At 41.2% G+C, this 18,732-nt stretch overlaps 2 protein-coding genes across 3 annotated transcripts in view; one reads left to right on the top strand and one right to left on the bottom strand.

The window, feature by feature from the left end:
* The window catches only part of RPA1 (replication protein A1), a 61,000-nt gene extending 52,056 nt beyond the window's left edge, over positions 1-8,944 (bottom strand). The window contains exons 1-4 of the mRNA XM_079799251.1: positions 8,813-8,944; positions 5,078-5,128; positions 3,712-3,790; positions 2,947-3,055 (exon numbers count right to left, since the gene is read on the bottom strand). Coding sequence (XP_079655377.1) covers positions 2,947-3,055; positions 3,712-3,790; positions 5,078-5,128; positions 8,813-8,845 — 272 coding nt within the window. The 5' untranslated portion in view covers positions 8,846-8,944. The remainder of the gene's footprint in view (positions 1-2,946; positions 3,056-3,711; positions 3,791-5,077; positions 5,129-8,812) is intronic.
* Positions 8,945-9,156: 212 nt separating this feature from the next.
* Positions 9,157-18,732, top strand: part of SMYD4 (SET and MYND domain containing 4) — a 30,125-nt gene continuing 20,549 nt past the window's right edge. For both annotated transcript variants that reach the window (XM_079798623.1, XM_079798624.1), the window contains exons 1-3: positions 9,157-9,386; positions 11,508-11,653; positions 16,168-16,312. In XM_079798623.1, the coding sequence (XP_079654749.1) occupies positions 11,520-11,653; positions 16,168-16,312 (279 nt within the window). In that variant the 5' untranslated portion in view covers positions 9,157-9,386; positions 11,508-11,519. The remainder of the gene's footprint in view (positions 9,387-11,507; positions 11,654-16,167; positions 16,313-18,732) is intronic.

Raw genomic sequence — 18,732 nt, 5'->3', positions numbered from 1 at the left:
AGTCACTATGACACTCGCTGACCACCAGGGGCAGGTGCTCAACACAGGAGCTGCCCCCTGGTGGTCAGTGCGCTCCCACAGCCAACCTCCTGCGGCCGACCAACCGCCTGCAGTCCCTCCCCCAGGCCCACCGGCCCCCATCGGCCCCTGGTGCTAAACCATTCATAGACGACCTGCTTCTGAGTCGGGGTTTCATACACAGCAGAGCAGCTCCCTTGCTGCAATCTATTGAAAGTCAGCCCTTGACACAAGGGTTTGTCTCGCTCCTGTCCTCTCCCTTCCCTGGGGGCCGCCCACCCACCATGGTGGTGGTGCAGCAACAAGGGAAGGGGTGGCGGGGGAAGGCAGGGAACCATGCAGTGGCGGGGCACTGATGGCAGCGTACGTTCCTTCCGCGCCAGCCCAGCAACTATCGCCTCCTCTCCCGACCCCGCCGGGGCCTTTGGGCCCCGGGCTGGGACAGGGAACCGGGGGTGGGTGGCAGCGGATGCGGCCCCTTTCCCAGGGAGGCCAAGGGCCAGCTCCCTCCTTGGGGCCGGCAGCCAACCTCCCACGGTCCCTACCCTCCCACGGTCCCTTCCTCCAGCCGGCCAACCTCCCACAGTCCCTACCCTGATTGGCCCTGATCGCCGGCCAGGCCTAGGGACCCTAACTGTGCACAAATTCGTGCACCAGGCCTCTAGTAGTATAATAAATACATTAGTAAGTAACATAGTCATTTATTGTCAAGTATTATATACTGTACATAATTGTATATGCTTTGCTTTTATACAACCAGCAGAGCAGGTTTTTTTACACCAGCATCACCACAAACACATGAGTAATGTATTTCACTATGATGTTACCATGGCTACAATGTCACTAGGAGAGAGAAAATTTTCAGCTCCATTGTAGTCTTATGGGACCGCTTGTACATGTGATCTGTTATTGACTGAAACGTTATGCGGCACATGGCTGAATTTATATTATCATTCTAATCTCAAATATATTTCTACCTATCCACCAATCATTGATAAATATGCACTGAGAGATATTTGGGAATGATGCCCACTAAATGATGATGTTTATTTCTGGGCTGTACAAATTTTAGACAATTTTTTCCTTCTTTGTACCTTTTTCTGTATTGCTTAAATAGATTATATGATGTGTCATTTTTTATTAAAGTAGACATTTTTCTTAAAAATTGAATACACATATAAAGATAGAGCCACAGATATATTTAAGGAAACATTGGTAAACATTTTTCAATAGTAAAATACTATATACAATTTAGATGTTAATTTAGTTATGGTAAATCCATACAGTTGCATACTAAGTAACATAACATAGAGGTATACCTAGGGACATATAAAAATAATGATCACTATCAAGTTAAAAAAGGGTATTATAAAACCACAGTGGTTATGAAGTATTTCAAAAAGAAAATATAGATTCATTAAGTATTTATATTCATAGAAAAAAACTGGAAGGATAGACAACAAAATGTTAATCATAGTTATTTCTAGGCAGTGGGATTACAGTTATTTTTCTTTATGTTTATGTGAGTCTTGTAACTTATGTATACACTAGAGGCCCACTGCACAAAATTCGTGCACAGGTAGGGTCCCTAGGCCTGGCCGGCAATCAGGGCTGATCAGGGCCTTCCGGCTGGTGGCCGGGGCCTTCCTTCCCTGACTGCTGGCTGCCAGCCGGGGCCTTGGGGCCTTGGGGCCTTCCTGGCTGCCAGCCGGGGCCTTCCATCGTTCCATGCCGCCCCCTGGTGGTCAGCCCATGTCATAGCGAGCGATCAAACTCCCTGTCTCCTGGTGGAACTCCCGAGGGGACACTTTGCATATTAGCCTTTTATATATACATAGATTACTTGTATTGCAAAAGTTGTTTTGCAAAACATAATGACAAGAACACAAAATTCTATCAGGGTGAAGATCAACTACATGATATATGGATTTTTTTTTAATGTAAGAATAACCACAAAGAAAACACAAATATAATGTATAACTCCAAATCAGTAGAAGAAAAAGAGAGAATTAAAAACCTCAATCAATCCAAGGCAGCAAAGAGAAAACGGTAAAGCAAAAACACAGTAAAGACACAAAATTTAGGGGGAAAAGATCAATAATAAATTAAACAGAATAAACTCACTAATTAAATAAACTCACTATATGCTATTTATAAAAACATCCAAAATTAGTAATATCAAGGTTGAAAGAATAAAGATATATAAAACAAATATCAGTAAAAAGAAGTTATTTGGAAATGACAGCTAATAATGTAACATACATTATATACCCTTATTAAGGTGGGAATGCTTGCCATATTTGCTCCTCGTGTGTTTTGGTTGTGTTTTGTAATTAAAAACTAAAAACTTGAGAAAATAAATGGAAAGCCACTCCCCAACAAAAATGCCTTATTTTATCAATGGTTACCCATGAGTGAATAACAGTTCTGTTCATCACTGTGTCTCTAGAACGTAGCATCTGTAGTTACTCAACATTCTCTATATTGGCTGGATAAAGTTTTTACTATGAAAGACTCAAGAATGCAAAAACAGGGCTGCATTACATAACTTATTATATCTTTTTTTTTTGCTCTGATAAGTGCCCCCTTTTTATTGAGATACTTTGAGAGAGAATCCTAAAAACAGTGCTTCTGAAGAGATTAGAAACAGACATTTAGTGAATATGACGGGTTAGAAGAACAGAGTGTTCAACCCATCACTGCATTCTGCTTTCATCCCCTGCTCTGAAGTTCCCAACGTTTCCATATTTCTCTCCCTTTGGTGCCAGGAGTTAGTCACCTGAGTAGAGAATTCAATAGCTGTACATTCTTAGCTGAAAGCTCATCATTGCCTTTTGGATTCCAAATTGAATTCTGGCATCCAATGAACTGTTCAAAAATTAACCCCCATTCTATAACACAATAAAACAGGAAAAACACACCACATACCTTCCATCTTTCAGCGTGTTAACAATAAATCGGTTAATCTGGCAAATACAATTGCTAGACAATTTTTCTTCTTCAACAAGAGTGTTCAACTGTGTTGCCAACATAAAAGCTGAAAAGCAGAGATTACTTTAGTCTCCAAAACATTTTAGCCATGACAATCTGAAAGCTGATCACACCTGTACTAGCATAGAAAAATGTCTCAAATATGTTCCTGAAATTAAAACTAGTCAGACAGACTCTGCATAGTGAAAAACAGTATAATTTGCAGTGCATTAAACAGCTGCTGCTACTCTGAAATGTATGCATTTCTTAAAGTGCCCCAAGTCATTTTTCCCCCATCATTCAGGTTTCATAACAAAAATCTTTTTCTAGGTCCTTCACATGTGACTAGAGATAGCAAGCATATATTCTGCAAATTCTCTCCTTTCTCCCAGGTAAAGCTTCCAACACAGACATAAAACCCCATAAAGGCAAGTATAGGACAGCTAACCCATCATATTCACTAAATGTCAATATTATCCTGAGGGAAATTAATCAAAGAAAACATAGAGCACCAGTTAGAGAGAATTAATTAAGCCAAGTGGCAGCTTTCCACTAGATCCAGTCTATTGTTAGAATGCTCTCTGCCAGGTGCAATTCTGTCTGAATGAATTACATAGCCAAGCAAATGCAGACTTCTAGAATGCCCCAAGTTATTGCAATCGTGATGTTGGGTATGCTTTCATTATTTAAATACAAATTCCGAGATTTATACATCATACTTACAGGATAGAGTGTTCAACCCATCACTCATAAGCAGTCGATAACGGGGCGGACTATTCCCTGTAGTAATGGGACGGATGCTCTAGAATAAAAAACTCGATTAGCCAGGTTGTCTGCCCAGTCCCCAGGGATAAGTAAACCCAAGTGGCAGGAGAGTAGGCTTGCCATTAGATCAACACAAACTGAACTGCTTGCTCATGCACTCAACATTGAAATCCAAGCAAAAGAAAATTAGCTTTGATGATTGTCCCACCAACCTCTTTCCACTAATATTATGAAACATAGATGAGAATAAAATGTTGCCAATACTCTTCCCTAACTCCAATTTGTTGAAAACCAACTCTAAAAAAAATATAACAAAGTACCTAATATATGCAAGGTACTGTGTAGGAAACATGCTAAAAATACAAAATGAAAATAAATAAATTCGTACCCTGAAGGGGCTTACAATGAGGGTAGAGATGGAGGCCGAGAGACATAAGAGAAGTGTGCAGATAATGACATGGGGCAGAACTGAGACATTAATTCCAACTGGAAGGAAATCAGAGGCAGCTTTAAGTGAAATATGTAAAGAGAGCCTTATGATCCAATAAGCCTTGAGACAACTGGCAGCTGGTTTGAGAGTAACAGGGAGACCGTCAGGGCTAACAGACAGAATCTGCAGGTATAATCCATGATTCTGCTTCTACTGATTTTTTAAATTCCCACTAAAATTTGAGAACCCCTTAAATGATAGGGTTAACAAAGAATGTTTTTGTTTGTTTGTTTTGTTAATCTTCACCTGAGGATATTATTTGCATTGATTTTTAGAGAGAGTGAAAGGGAGAAGGAGAGACAGAGAAATATCGATGTGAGAGAGACACATGGATTGGTTGCCTCCTGCAAGTGCTCAAACCGGGGCTGAGAATCCAGCCTTCAATCAAGATTGTGCCCTTGACCTGAATCGAACCTGCGGCCCTTCTACTGAGCCAAACCGGCCAGGGCTAATGAAGAATTTTAAGCAGACAAGTTCATTTTACAGAGAGGCCATATGTAAGGCAGATTTGAGCAAGACAAACCTAAGGGCAGAAAGATAAGGAGGAGGCCGTTGTAATAATGTGTAGCACTACAGCATCCATTGATTGTGGAAAGAACAGAGGGGCAAAATCTCAGATTTGAATCTCCAAAGGTCTCCTTCTGGCTAAACTAATATGTATACCTTTAAAAGCCTGGTTCCTTTCTCAGGGTTATAACATGAACTGGCCTATTTTTTGTGATGATGGAGAGAATTTCCTAAAGTAAACAAATCTTTATGTCCTTCATCAAATGTAATTTACAATTACATGTAAATTTAAAAACTGCTTGACATAAAATATATGTAGTTACTTACAATGACTTGGAGGATGGGTTTTATGGATGTGTCTCCCTGTTGCATTATGACCTAAAAGAGTAAAAACAGATTTTTGTGAGATATGAGCTCAAATCATGATTAAAACTGGACATATTTTTACAGTTTAGCATTTGTAATAAACTATACTGACACTGTCAAAAGAGCCTTTTGGGGGGCTTATCATTTGAAAAGCTAGGTTAACTTTTATCACTCTGGACAAATGATAAAATCATAAAAGTGATTATGCTTACCAACAAGGATACACTCACTACATCTAAAATACTGGCATCGCATAACAACACATTAATTCTCTATAGTGCCCATTACTAGGGAATTAAATAAATATGCTAAAATCTTAAAACAGAGTATTATAAACACTTAAAGAGAAGTTGCTTATATAATACTGGTTGCCTCTTTTTTTTTTTTTAAATCATCTGTACATTGCATTGTGTGTTCACCACACGTCAAGTCTCCTTCTGTCACCATTTATCCCCCTTTTACCTTCTTCTATTTCCCTCCATCCCCTTTTCCCTCAGGTAATCAACATGCAGTTGTCTGTGTCTATGAGGGTTTTGTTTTGTCTTGTTTTTGTCTAATTCCTTTACCTTTTTCGCTCAGCCCCACAACCCTTCCCCTCTGACAGCCGTCCAGTCTGTTCTCTATGAATGAGTCCGTTCCTATTTTGTTGGGTGCCTCCTGTAAGGGGAACTAGGTGAGTGGGGAGACACTGTGAGGCAGACTGCACTGAATCCTCCTTTGTACCTTTTGAATTTTAAATCTCATGCTCTATTAGCAATTACAAAAATTATTTCAACAGCTCTGGTCAGTGTGGCTATAGGTATGCACCAAAAGGTTGCCGGTATGATTCCTGGTCAGGGCATATTCCCGGGCTGCAGGCTCCATCCCCAGTAGGGGGCATGCAGGAGTCAGCCAATCAATGTTTCACTTTCACATTGATGTTTCTCTTTCTTTCTCTTTCTCTCTCTCTCTCTCTCCCTTATTCTCTCTCTAAACATAAATAATATTAATAATTTCTATAGAAAAACTATCAAGCAAGTTTTAGTTTGTCTTTAAAAAGCCATCACTTAAAGGTAACCATAAGAAAAACTAACAATCGGTTTTCTGACCTCTGCTTCTGCCCATACTGAAATAAATGATACCAGATTAGCTCTTCAAACATAAGCTAAAACACTGGACAAAAGTATATAAACTGTTCTCAGTGCCAACAACAGGTAAAGCAAAACTGATTTTTGAAAAAAGGGAGACAAATTAGGTGAGCCCTATGATCCCTCAGGCTTCCTTTCTGCACTTTGGGGACCATCGTGCAGGGAAGTGAATCCGAGAAGAACATGGCAGTCCTACTGAGTACAGATCAGAGTTCAGGGAGGTGAGTTAGCTGGACTTCGTGGATGCAGAATACCGGAGGGAGGAGCTACTAGTACACAGAGAAGCTTCAATAACCTACCCGGGTTCCCTTGAGTCTTTGGCTGAATTGTAATTATGCATATAATTACTGGAGCCCACAAAGGCTATCATACAGTTGTGTTCCAACTAGCCAGAGTGGAAAGAACTCAATGAACATGGTGCATTCAGTAGACATCTCAGAAAGGCCATGATTTAGAAATAGGACTAAACTAGGTCCAGAGTAAAATCTACTCTAGACCCATCCCATCCCAAACGGATCAGATGATCTGCAAGTAAATTAACAGCCGGCCAGACAACTCAATATTACTTAAAGAAATATACATAATCCAGTCACTAAATAATGTAATAGTCATGTCTAGTATCTAGTCAAAAATTACTAGACATTCTTTTATTGAATAGCATCCACCATAGCACAAGAAGCAAAATGTGGTCCTATAACATTAAATAATGTTACAGTTGCTTTAAGGTCAAGCTGAACCTGCTGCATTTGTGCACACTGGTACAAAGCTTACACGTTTATCTCTCCACATTTGTATTTCATTACAAATTTCTACGTATTTTGGTTTTGGAGAAAGAACAGGATTTGAATAGACGAACGACCTTTGGAAATCAATGGTTCTGGAAAATTACCGGTCACTTGCATAACCTTGGATGCCATATTCAACAGGCTGCAGCTTTCCAAGGAATGTGCTCTGGGTGTAGTTACCATCTGGTTAACGGCTGAACTGGCAAGTTATTTTGCAGCATGTGAGCAAAGCTAGAGACCTGGGAGCTCTGAAACCAGTCATTGTTGGCAGACGTTTTCTCACCAAAATTGGCCTTCCTATCTGCTAGTAGGCTGGACACCGAAGGCAGGTAGCTCAGGCCCCGCCATAGGCCATGGGGCTTGCTAGCAGACCATTGCTTCAGAATACATATTTTTAAAAATATATTTTTTACTGATTTCAGAGAAGAAGGGAGAGGGAGAGATAGAAACATCAATGATGAGAGAGAACCATTGATCAGACGCCTCCTGCACACCCCCTACTGGAAATCGAGCCTGAAACCCCAGCATGTGCCCTAACTGTGAATCTAACCATGACCTCCTGTTTCATAGGTTGACGCTCAGCCCCTGAGTGATCCAGTGTGCCAGTGTGGAGGGAGAGAACTAGATGGAGTTAAGAGATATATGTGGAAGAAAAGTACATGTGACTTGGGGATGGACTGGACATTCAGCATGATGTAGAAGAATGATTCCTCAATTTCTGGCTGGCATAATTTAAAGGACATCGGTACAGTTCATAGACAATGGGAAGAGGCCCTGATTTGGGAAGATAATGGATTTGCTTTGGGACATGCTGAATTTAAAATGCCTTGGATGCCGAAACCGGTTTGGCTCAGTGGATAGAGCGTCGGTCTGCGGACTGAAAGGTCCCAGGTTCGATTCCGGTCAAGGGCATGTACATTGGTTGCGGGACATCCCCGGTAGGGGGTGTGCAGGAGGCAGCTGGTTGATGTTTCTAGCTCTCTATCCCTCTCCCTTCCTCTCTGTAAAAAATCAATAAAATATATTTTAAAAAAAATAATAAAATAAATAAAATAAAATGCCTTGGAGATACCAGGTAGGCAGGGAGATTATAGAGGTTGTCTTTCATAGTTAAGGTCCTCACAAAGAAGTCTGTGAGCAATTAACAAGAGATTGTTTGGGGAGAAGAGGGCCTAGAGCCCAGCCTTGTGTCAACAAGCATTCACAAAGCAGGAATGCAAATAAAATGGGGAAAGACCAGTCAAATGAGCTACAAGAGCCCAAAGAAAAGAGTGTCACCAGAAGGAAGCAATACTCCAGGGACTCAAACACTCCTGAGAACTCTACTCAACTGAAAACGAAAAAGTGCCCGTTGGATTGAGCGACTTGGAGGCACTGTTCATTTCAGCCAGTTATTTCTCCAGTGATCAAGGAGGTGGCTGACTGGAGTGGGTTAACGGGCCGATAATGAAATAGCTGAAAACCGACAACTCTGGAGAAGTTTGGCTGTGGATGAAGGGGCGGGGAGTGGCCGTGGATGGGAGGGGGTGGAATCAGCAGCTTATTTTGTTTCGTATCCTTAAGCAGGAGCACGTAAGCCTGTTTAAAAGACGACAGGAAAAATTCTTCCAAGAAAGGGTGATGATTCTAGGGAGTGACCCGGCGGGTCCCCCCGTCCCCGCTATCTCCTCCTCCCGCGTTCTCTCCCCCTCGCCCCCCGCTCCTCTCCCGCTTCTCCACTACGCACAGCCCCAAGACCCACCGCCGCCCGGGCCCGCCAGCCCCGCTCGCAGGCGTCTCCTCACCGCAATGGCCCCTTCGCTCAGGTGTCCCACCATGACTGCGCCGCGCTAACTCCCGCGTTTCTGGTCCTCTGATGCACTGGCTTCGCTCCCCGGGTCCGGCGCGCTCTAAGGCAATTGGCCCGAGGAGCCGCGTACGCCACTTCCGCCTCCTGGCCTGCGCACGGCTTAGGGGCGGGCCTAGGAGCTGAGCAGCCACCGCATTGGCCGAGGCCGGGCGGGAGGCCCACGTGACCCTCCGGAGCCCAGGTTCCGGGCCGCATCCCGGGAAAGTTGGGCCCGGTAGGCGGGGAGCTAGACTGCCGGGCGCGCCAAGGGTGACGCGAACGCGGCCGCTGGCCCGAGGGACCAGTTCCGGGAGCTTTGCAGGCGGGCTCTTGGAACGAACATGCCCGGCTTGGCCTTTAATGGGCAGACAGCCTGGGAACCCAGAGCAGAGTGAGGGCTGGTACCCTGCTGCTAAATGTAGTAAATGCTGTGTGTTGATCCTGAGCTTAGCACAGTGGGAGTTTCTGAATGTAAATAAGACCCGGTTCCTGATCTCAGAGGCGAGCAGTCTGTCGAGGGAGCTTCCACTGTGAGTAGCCCTAACTCCAGGTAGACATGGTATAGGCCCCCGGAAAGAGACAAGTGTGCTGGAATCACACCGATGGAAAGTCAGGGAAGACTTCCTGGAGGAGGTGCCACTTGAACTGAATCTTGAAGGATGTGTGGACATTTGCCTTGTGGACTTCAAGTGGGAGTAGGGATGCCCCCAGAAAAATGACTAACCTGTGCAAAAACTAGTGAGATGGCCCTAACTGGTTTGGCCACAGTGGATAGAGCGTTGGTCTGTGGACTGAAATGCTCCAGGTTCGATTCCAGCCAAGGGCATGTACTTTGGACACCTTTAAAAAATAAAAAATAAAAACTAGTGAGAAGAGTAGTCTGGCAAGCTGGGAATAGCTTTGAGTAACTTGGATAGTAGGTTGCAGAGGAAAAGTGATACTTGAGCATTAGAAAGTAAACCAAATAATAAAGGGTTTGTACTGGGCTTTCCTGAATTCTAGGAGTATTGATAAGTTTAAGGCAGACTAACAATCTCAATGTGGAGGATGGATTGAATTGGAGGATAGGGCAAAGGACAGAGGGCATGGAGACTTGTTATGATACTCTGGAAAGAATGCCAAATAAGAGATGGTGAGGCTTTGAACTAAATAAAGGCGATTGAAAGGGGGGATGAACTATGTAAGAGGTGTAGAAATATTTGTTAACTTAATATAGATCCTCCTTCAGCATATAAACAAACCTATGCACAGAAAGGTTGCTGGTTTGATTCACTGTCAGCGAAGAGTAGAAAGAAAAATCTCGGGCCCTAGCCGGTTTGGCTCAGTGAATAGAGTGTCAGCCTGCGGACTGAAGGGTCCCAGGTTCAATTCCGGTCAAGGGCACGGACCTCCGTTGCAGACTCCTGGCCCTGGTCAGGGGCATGTGGGAGGCAAACAATTGATGTCTCTCACATCGGTGTTTCTGTCTGTCTCTCCCTCTCACTTCCACTCTCTCAAAATCAATGGAGAGCCCTAACTGGTTTGGCTCAGTGGATAGAGTGTCGGCCTGTGGACTGAAGGGTCCCAGGTTCCATTCCAGTCAAGGACATGTACCTTGGTTGCGGGCACATCCCCAATAGGGGGTGTGCAGGAGGCAGCTGATGGATGTTTCTAACTCTCTATCCCTCTCCCTTCCTCTCTGTAAAAAATCAGTAAAATATATTTTTTTAAAATAAAAATAAATGGAAAAAAATATCCTCAGGTGAAGATTTTAAAAAAAGAATAATAATAAAAATAAAAGAAAGAAAGAAAAATCTCAGATATCCCTCAGGTGTCTGGCTTGAGCAATTGGGCTAGATGGAGGTCTAAGGGGACAGGGATGGTGGCTGTCAGTCACCTAGCATAGTGCCTGGAACACAGTAGCCTTTTAATAAATATTTCTTTTTTTAAGAATTTTTTAGAGGAAGAGAAAGGGAGAGAGACAGAGAGAGAAACATAGATATGAGAAGGAAATATCCATTAGCTGCCTTCCACAGGCGCCCCCCTAATGGGATGGAGCCTGCAACCTGGGCATGTGCACTGACCAAAAATCCCACCAGCCTTTCCACGCAGGGGAGGAAGCCCAACCCACTGAACCACACCGACCAGGGCTAAACATCTAAATGAAAGGACAATTGAGTGAACTGGTGTGAGAGAATATAGAGCCTTCTTCAGCATATAAATAAATAACTATTGAAAACGTTCACAAGAATAGCCCAGCTGGAATGGCTTAGTTGGTTAAGCATAGTTCTGTGCACAGAAAGGTTGCTGGTTTGATTCCCTGTTAGGGAACATGCCTGGGTTGGGAGCTCCATCCCCATTAGGGGGTGTGTGCCAAGGCAGTCGATCAATGTTTCTCTCTTACATCAATGTCGCTTTCTCTCTCTTCCCCCTCCCCCTCTCCCTCTCTCTCCTCCCCTCCCCCTCCCCCTCTCCTTTTACTACTACCCTCTCCTTCCTTCTCTCTCCCTCCCTCCCATCCTCTCTCAATGCATGTCCTCAGGTGAGGACTAAAATTAAAAGATCACAAGCATTGATTTTGTTGCTTCATGCTTGCTGGAATGAAATCTTGATTTGCTAGAACTACACATTTGTAGAAATCTGAACTCCTTATTTTCTTATTCATTTTGTAGATCTAAAGGACCATGGATCTGCCTGTGGATGAGTGGAAATCGTACATACTTCAGAAGTGGTCTTTGCTCCCAAAATCCATTCAGGTCACAATTTGTACAGCAGAGACTTTGAGCGATATCTTTCTTCACTCCTCTTCGCTTCTTCAGTGAGTAAACGGAAGCTTTAACCAGGGAAATTTTGATCTGGAAAATGTTCCCGGTTGTCATTTGCTCTTAAGTTATCTTTTTGATGGAAAGATTAAATTCAGATTTTTATATTTTGGGACATTCAGCAGTTCTTGCTATTTCCAGTGTTTCCTAACCTACTATTGTAGAAAAGGTAGGGATGCTATTTAGCTTTTTAGGTATCAATGTTATGTTTCAATAATCAGTGCCTTGCTATATAGTCACTAGGCTGTGAACATTTGCCATTTTCTAAAGGTTGTGGTGGAGATTTACTAGCTGTACATAGAAATTCCTAAGTGCTCAAATTCAGAAAGGACCTTACAGGATTAACTCCAGTATTTTTCAAACTCTCTTGACTACTCTCTTCAGTAAGAAATACTTTATATCCCACCCTAATACACATACATATACAGTATATATAGAGAGAAAAACTGAAACAAGAGTTTCCTACAAGTTCAGTGAATTTTTATTGATCACCTATTTTGCGCCACAAATTCTCTAAACCTGATAAAAGACGTCAACCCGCAGATTCCACAAGCCTAGCAAATCCCAAACAGTGTAAACATAAATAAAATCACACCTAGGGACAGCAGACTCAAACTGCCAAAAACTAAAGAAAAAAGAAGAAATCTTAGGTGGCAGCCAGCTCCTGCTTGGCACCATGGCTGCCCTCAGACCCTTGTGAAACCAAGATTGTCAAAAAGAGGACCAAGAAGTTCATCTGCAGTCAAACCAATATGTCAAAATTAGGCGGAACTGGTGAAAGCCTAGAGGCATCGACAGTAGGGTGTGCAGAAGTTCAAGGGCCAGATCTTGATGCCCAGCATTGGTTATGGGAGCAACAAGAAAACAAAGCACATGCTGTCCAGGGCTTTTGGAAGTTTCTGGTCCACGCCTTCAAGGAACTTGATGTGCTGCTGATGTGTAACACCTCTTACTGTGTGTGCTGAGATTGCACACGTCTCCTCAAACACCACAAAGCTAAGTGGAAAGAGCAGCCCAGCTGGCCATCAGTCACTAATTCCAATGCCAGGCTGCACAGCGAAGAAAATGAATAGACAGGTTGTGTATACATTGTATTTGTGTTAGGAAAACCATAAAATTCTAAAAAAAAAAAAAGAGAGAGAGAGCGAGAAAAAAAATCTTAAAAACAACCAAAGAAGGAAAAAAAGGCTTTACCCATATGCAAGTAAAAATAAGACCATAGCTGATTTTTTTTTCCCAGTAAAACTATGGAAGCCAGAAGACAATTAAATGGCACATTTAAAATACTAAAAGGAAAACAAAGCAAAATAAAACTTGCCAATCTAGAACTCTGTACCTAATGAAAATACCTTTCAAAACTTGGGAAGTGGTAAAAGTACTAACCACTTCTTGGTGCATGGGGGGATGCTCAACCAACTGAGCCACACCACCCAGGACACAAATCAATTTTATTGATCTCACTTAAGACCTTTCAGGAGTTTCTTTAGCTCTTATAATAGAGACTAAAATTCTTAATATAGATAGCCAGTAAAGACATTGCAATCTAACCATTGCCTATCTCTCTGGCCTCCTCTTTCATCACACTCCCCTTTCAGACATATTGGCCTTCCTTCAATTCTTTTGTTTGTTTGTTTAAATTTATCTTTATTGTTGAAAGTATTATAGATGTCCCCCTTTATTTTCCCCATTGACTCCCTCTCCCCTGCTCCTGCCCCACCCCCTTATTTCAATTCTTGATATGCATCATGCTTCTTCATACCACATGGCCTCCACTTATATTTCTTCTGCCTGAAATTCTTTTTCTATCTCCTCTCTACTCCACCATGCCCTAAGAACTAATTAACTTCTGCTCATCCTTCAGAATCATATAAATCTTTCCTCAGGAAAGCTGTCCTTGGATCTCAGCTGGGTCATATTCATTTTTTTTTAAATATATTTTTATTGATTTCAGAGAGGAAAGGAGAGGGAGGTAGAGACAGAAACATTGATGGCTGCCTCTTGCACGCCCCCTACTGGGGATGGAGCCTGCAACCCAGGCATGTGCCCTTGACTGGAATCAAACCCGGGACCCTTCAGTCCACAGGCCGATGCTCTATCCACTGAGCCAAACCAGCTAGGACATGTTCGTTTTTTATACATTTACAATACTGCATATCTTTCCTTTTTATATTTGTGTAGTCATTTGATTAATATCTGTCTTCACTACTAGACTATAAACTCCATAAGGGCAAGGACCTTGTCAATATTTGTTTGTCTTTCTTTAGACAAGAGCAGTGCAGTGTCAAAAACACAGGTACTCAAATACTGATTGAATGACAGTTTGATGATGTGTATAAAGCTCTTAGTTCAGTGACTGACACATATTAATGCTAAATATGACACATAAATGAAGACCTCATCTATATGCAGACACATAAACATATGTTTCAGGCTCAAGGTAGGCATTTTATCTTTGTGCCAGCAGCTAACACAGTGTCTTTCTAGTTCTTTTTATGTATTCTCATTCATTTGTAGATAAATATGCACATATCTTTTTTATTCTCGGTTAAATTATATTATGTGTTTTGTTTTGTGAGGTTTTTTCCAACATCACACCTTAATCTTTTTAGCAACTACATGGTATTGCTAGTGTAATATAGCAAATTTAGTTATTCTTTCCCCTGTTGATGGGCAATTAATTATTTCTATGTTGTTTTTCTTTTCTTTTTTACTGTTACATACAGTGCTGCAGTGAACAACTTTTATATATGATTTTGTACATACATTTAGAACTTAACATAGGACCTGAGAGGAGGAATTGTTGCATCAATGGTTATGAGCATTTAAAATTAAATAAATACTGCAAAATTGTCTTCCAAAGAGGCTTTACCAGTTTACCACAAATAGCATATGAAAATCACTTTCCCATGTCCTCACCAACATTAAAAGCAACAGTCTTTAACTTTGCCAACCACAAGGACAAAATAATCTTGGTTAATTTTCATTTTTCTGATTACTAGTAAAGTAATTCACCATTTCCAATACTACCACCCATTTATATATCAACTGTGAATTGTTCATTTCTGCCTTTTGCCCATTTTTCTAGTGGGTTATCTGTCTTTCTCTTATTAATTTGTAAATCTGGCTGTGTAATTCTTTGTTATATATGCTACAGATTTTTCTTTTAGTTTATTATTTATCTATTTTACTTTCAGTGTCTTGCATTATATATAAATTATGTGTATATGCTTTAACTTTTATACAGCCATGTCTGTCATTTTCTTTTTGGCTTCTGGGTTATGTGTCTTACTTAGTTAGGATAGTCTACTATACTCAAAGATTATAAAAATATCCTTTATTTTTTTCTAACATTTTTTTTTAGTTTTGTGTTTTGGTTTTAGTTCTCTAATCCATCTGGAACTTGTTTTTCTGTATGACATGAGAGAGTACTGGACGTATTTTTCCAGATAATTTTTTCACAGTATTTATTGAATAGTCAGTCCATCCTTTCCCCATTGCTTCAAAATGCTACATTTATTAAAAATTAAATTTCTGCCTGGCTGGCACGACTCAGTGGTTGAGCATCAACCCATGAACCAGGAGGTCATGGTTCAATTCCTGGTCAGGGCACATGCCCAGGTTGGAGGCTTGATACCCAGTAAGGTGCATGCAAGAGGCAGCTGATCGATGATTCTCTCTCATCATTGATGTTTCTATCTCTCTCTCCCTCTCTCTGAAATTAATAAAAAAATATTTTTAAATGAATAAAAATTTAGCCCTCCATCCTCTAAATAAAAATTCCAGTCCCTAAGTCTCTGAGACCACAAGATCCCCGCCCCCTGCCACCCCCATCACATTACATAATAGAACCTCATGTGTCCCAATGATTTGCAAATCTTCATTTTCAAGTGCAATTGTAACCAGACAACCAAGGGGTCCGGGCTGCCTATCACTACTTGAGCCAATTGAGCAGGGTTGAATCACATATGAGTATTTATTCCAATAATGCTGGCAGTAGGGGAGAGCAGCATATCATCCATAAAAATCTGCTCTAACCCTCCCTATAAACCAGCTGCTTATATTGGGTAGAAGGGCAATATACCCAAAGATTACGTAGGAAAGTAAGAATTACAGGCATGGGAAAGTAGGCAAGGTATAATGGGTACAGGCAATAGGGCTGGGGGTTGTAAAGAGCAGGTGCCTCCGGGACTAGATTGTTTCAGCCAGGAGGTTGTAAATCTTTCCAAAATGACCGGCAGTTCTCAGGACAGGAGGATGGACTGCATTCCGATGTTAGCTCCCATGTCCCAGGGCATACAACTCTAAGCCAAGTTAGAATGTGCTTTCTCTAAGCAGAACAGAACCATCATGGTCAATAGAACATGATTAACATTTCTTATCATTGTAGCTAGTCCCCAATATTCTATTTCTGCCCCTAACACAATGGTTAAGAGTTTTCCTTGAAATAACAAAGCCTTCCTTGAAATATGTTGTGGGGTGTTTGTTTTTGTTTGTTTCTTTCTCCATAAAGACCTGAGGATGAGATGTTTCTACAAGAGCTTTCTAGAGGTTACCTGGTGGGAAAGGACCCCAGTGCTCCCCTTTTCTACAGAGAAGAAGGAAATAAAAAATTTCAGGACAAGGATTATATGGCAGCCACAGTGCTGTACACTAAGGTAAGACACTCCCAGCTCAATGGGATGAGCTATTTCAACAATTTAACTAGGCATATTTCTTCAAATGCTGAATTGTGTAGCCAGTGGTAGCTTTGTCTATAATTTGTGGATTGGATTTGAAAAAGAAAACTGACAGGATTCCACAGCTGGTTATATTCTGAAACAAAGGGTAGTTTGTATTGTATGTCCTGAATTCAACATTCCTTCATACACCCTGTAGCAGTAGTATTGGATCATTCTCCTACCTTGTGCATGTCTGTCAGCTTTCATGGAATTGTATGCCATTTTTGTCTAAACGAGGCTATTGTTTTGATAGAGAGCGGCTAGATTTTTGGTTAGCCACAGTGTGACTTAGATGAAGTTAGAAAGGAAAATAAGCTCAATTGCCACAGCCCAGTTGAACTCCATTTTGAAGGTTATCAACAAATATTTTAAAATTACACTAACCATCAATGATCTAGATTTTGAGGAGGAATACTGGCTTTTATCAACCTTTTGCTGTTGTTGTCCTCCTTCAGGGTAGGAACTGGAACAAGATCCCCAAAAGATTTCCTTCCATAACTTTTAAAAGATAAATATAGATTTAAAGCAAGATGTATCACTCCCTGGCACCAGGTCTGTGATCTTGTATATTAAAAGAATGAGTGTAGCCCTAGCCGGTTTGGCTCAATGGATAGAGTGTCGGCCTGCATACCAAAGGGTCCCGGGTTTGATTTCGGTCAAGGGCACGTACCTTGGTTGCAGGCGCCTCCCTAGCCTGGGCCCTGGTTAGGGCTTGTGCAGGAGCCAACCAATCCATGTGTTTCTCTCACATCAGTGTTTCTCTCTTGTCTTGCCCTCTCTCTTCCACTCTCCCTAAAAATCAATGGAAAAATATCCTTGAGTGAGGATTAACAAAAAACAAAACAACAAAAAGAATGTAAATTTGAAAGTGTACTATTACTGTGAATCTTTAGCAGGCCTATCAGACCTACAGCAGCAGCTTCGATAATTGCTAAAAAGCCCTGCTTTGTAATGTTGTAACCAAGTATTTAGCTGAATAATGTGTTAGTGATTGCTGAAGAATTAAAACTCATTAGATATAATGATAGGTGGCTTAGTTCTTCTTCAGAGTTAATCTCTTCCACTTCATGTGTGTGCACCATAAATGTGATCCCCTGAAAGTTGTTCAAGAAAAACATATAAGCCCAGCCTGTGTGGCTCGGTGGTTGAGTGTGACGACCTGTGAACCAAGAGGTCACAGTTCGATTCCCGGGTTGTGGGCTCGAGCTCCAGTGTGGGACGTGCAGGAGGCAGCTGATCCATGATTATTTCTCATCATTGCTATTTCTCTCTCTCTCTCTCTCCCTTCCTCTCTGAAATCAATAAAAATATATTTAAAAAGAAAGAAAGAAAAACACATAAACTAAAAAGTAAAATCAGACTGAAAAAAGACTGGATGTGGAGAGACGGACCTTCCTATTTCATGAAGCTAGTATTTTGGTGATTATGATACTTTGCAATTTTTAATAAGTGATTTTCTTTCTTTTTTATAATAATAGTTGTTGCTTTTGTCTGATTGCAAGTGCAATATATGTTTACTTGGAAAATATAGAGAAGCACAGAGAATAAAGAAATCCCATAGCCAATGATAGGTGTTGTTAACATTTTTGCTTATATCCATCCAGCCACGTTTTCCTCTGAAAATACGTTTTTCTTTTACAAAATTGGGATAATGCTGTACTTACTGTTTTGTAACCTGCTTTTTCCTCGCTATAATTTATTGTGACCATTTTCTCATGTTATTAAATTTTCCACTAGAACATGATTTTTTACGGCTGGCTTAGTGTTCCATTACGGAGAACTACACTTGATTTAACATCTAATGTTGGCAGATTGTTTGGTATCATAAAGCTGCAAGGAGCATCTTCCTATGGAAATATTTGTACACATCTGCTTATTTCCTTAGGATTCAGTTCCCAGAAGCGCAGTTGCTGGGTCAGTTGAGTGTAATTTTTTAAGGCATTTGGTACTCGATGCTGAATTGTTCTCCAGGAGAGAATTGGTTAACATCCCTTTAGCAGATTATGGGAATACTCATACCTCTGTATCCTAAGCAACACTGGATTATTATGGTTTCATTATTTTATCAAGGCATTTTTGAATAGGAAATGTGTTTATGTAGTTAGAATTCAAAAAGTGCAAGATTATACAGTGTAGTCTACTTCCTCTGTCCCCAGCCACCTCATTTCCCATGCCCAGAAGATACAGTATTAAATGTATCTTTCTAGAGCTACTTTGGCCTCTATAAATAATACAAATAATCTCCCACTCCTGCACACACACAAACTTTTTAAAAATTATTTATTTTAGAGGGGAGAGAGAGAGAGAGAGAGAGAGATCGATTTGTTCCACTTATTTATGCATTCATTGGTTGATTC

This window comes from Cnephaeus nilssonii, assembly GCF_951640355.1.
Source record: "Cnephaeus nilssonii genome assembly, chromosome: 19".
NCBI classification, from domain to species: Eukaryota; Metazoa; Chordata; class Mammalia; order Chiroptera; family Vespertilionidae; genus Cnephaeus; species Cnephaeus nilssonii.
The sequence above is the reverse complement of the archived record's forward strand: the minus strand, read 5'-3'. Positions and strand labels throughout refer to the sequence as shown.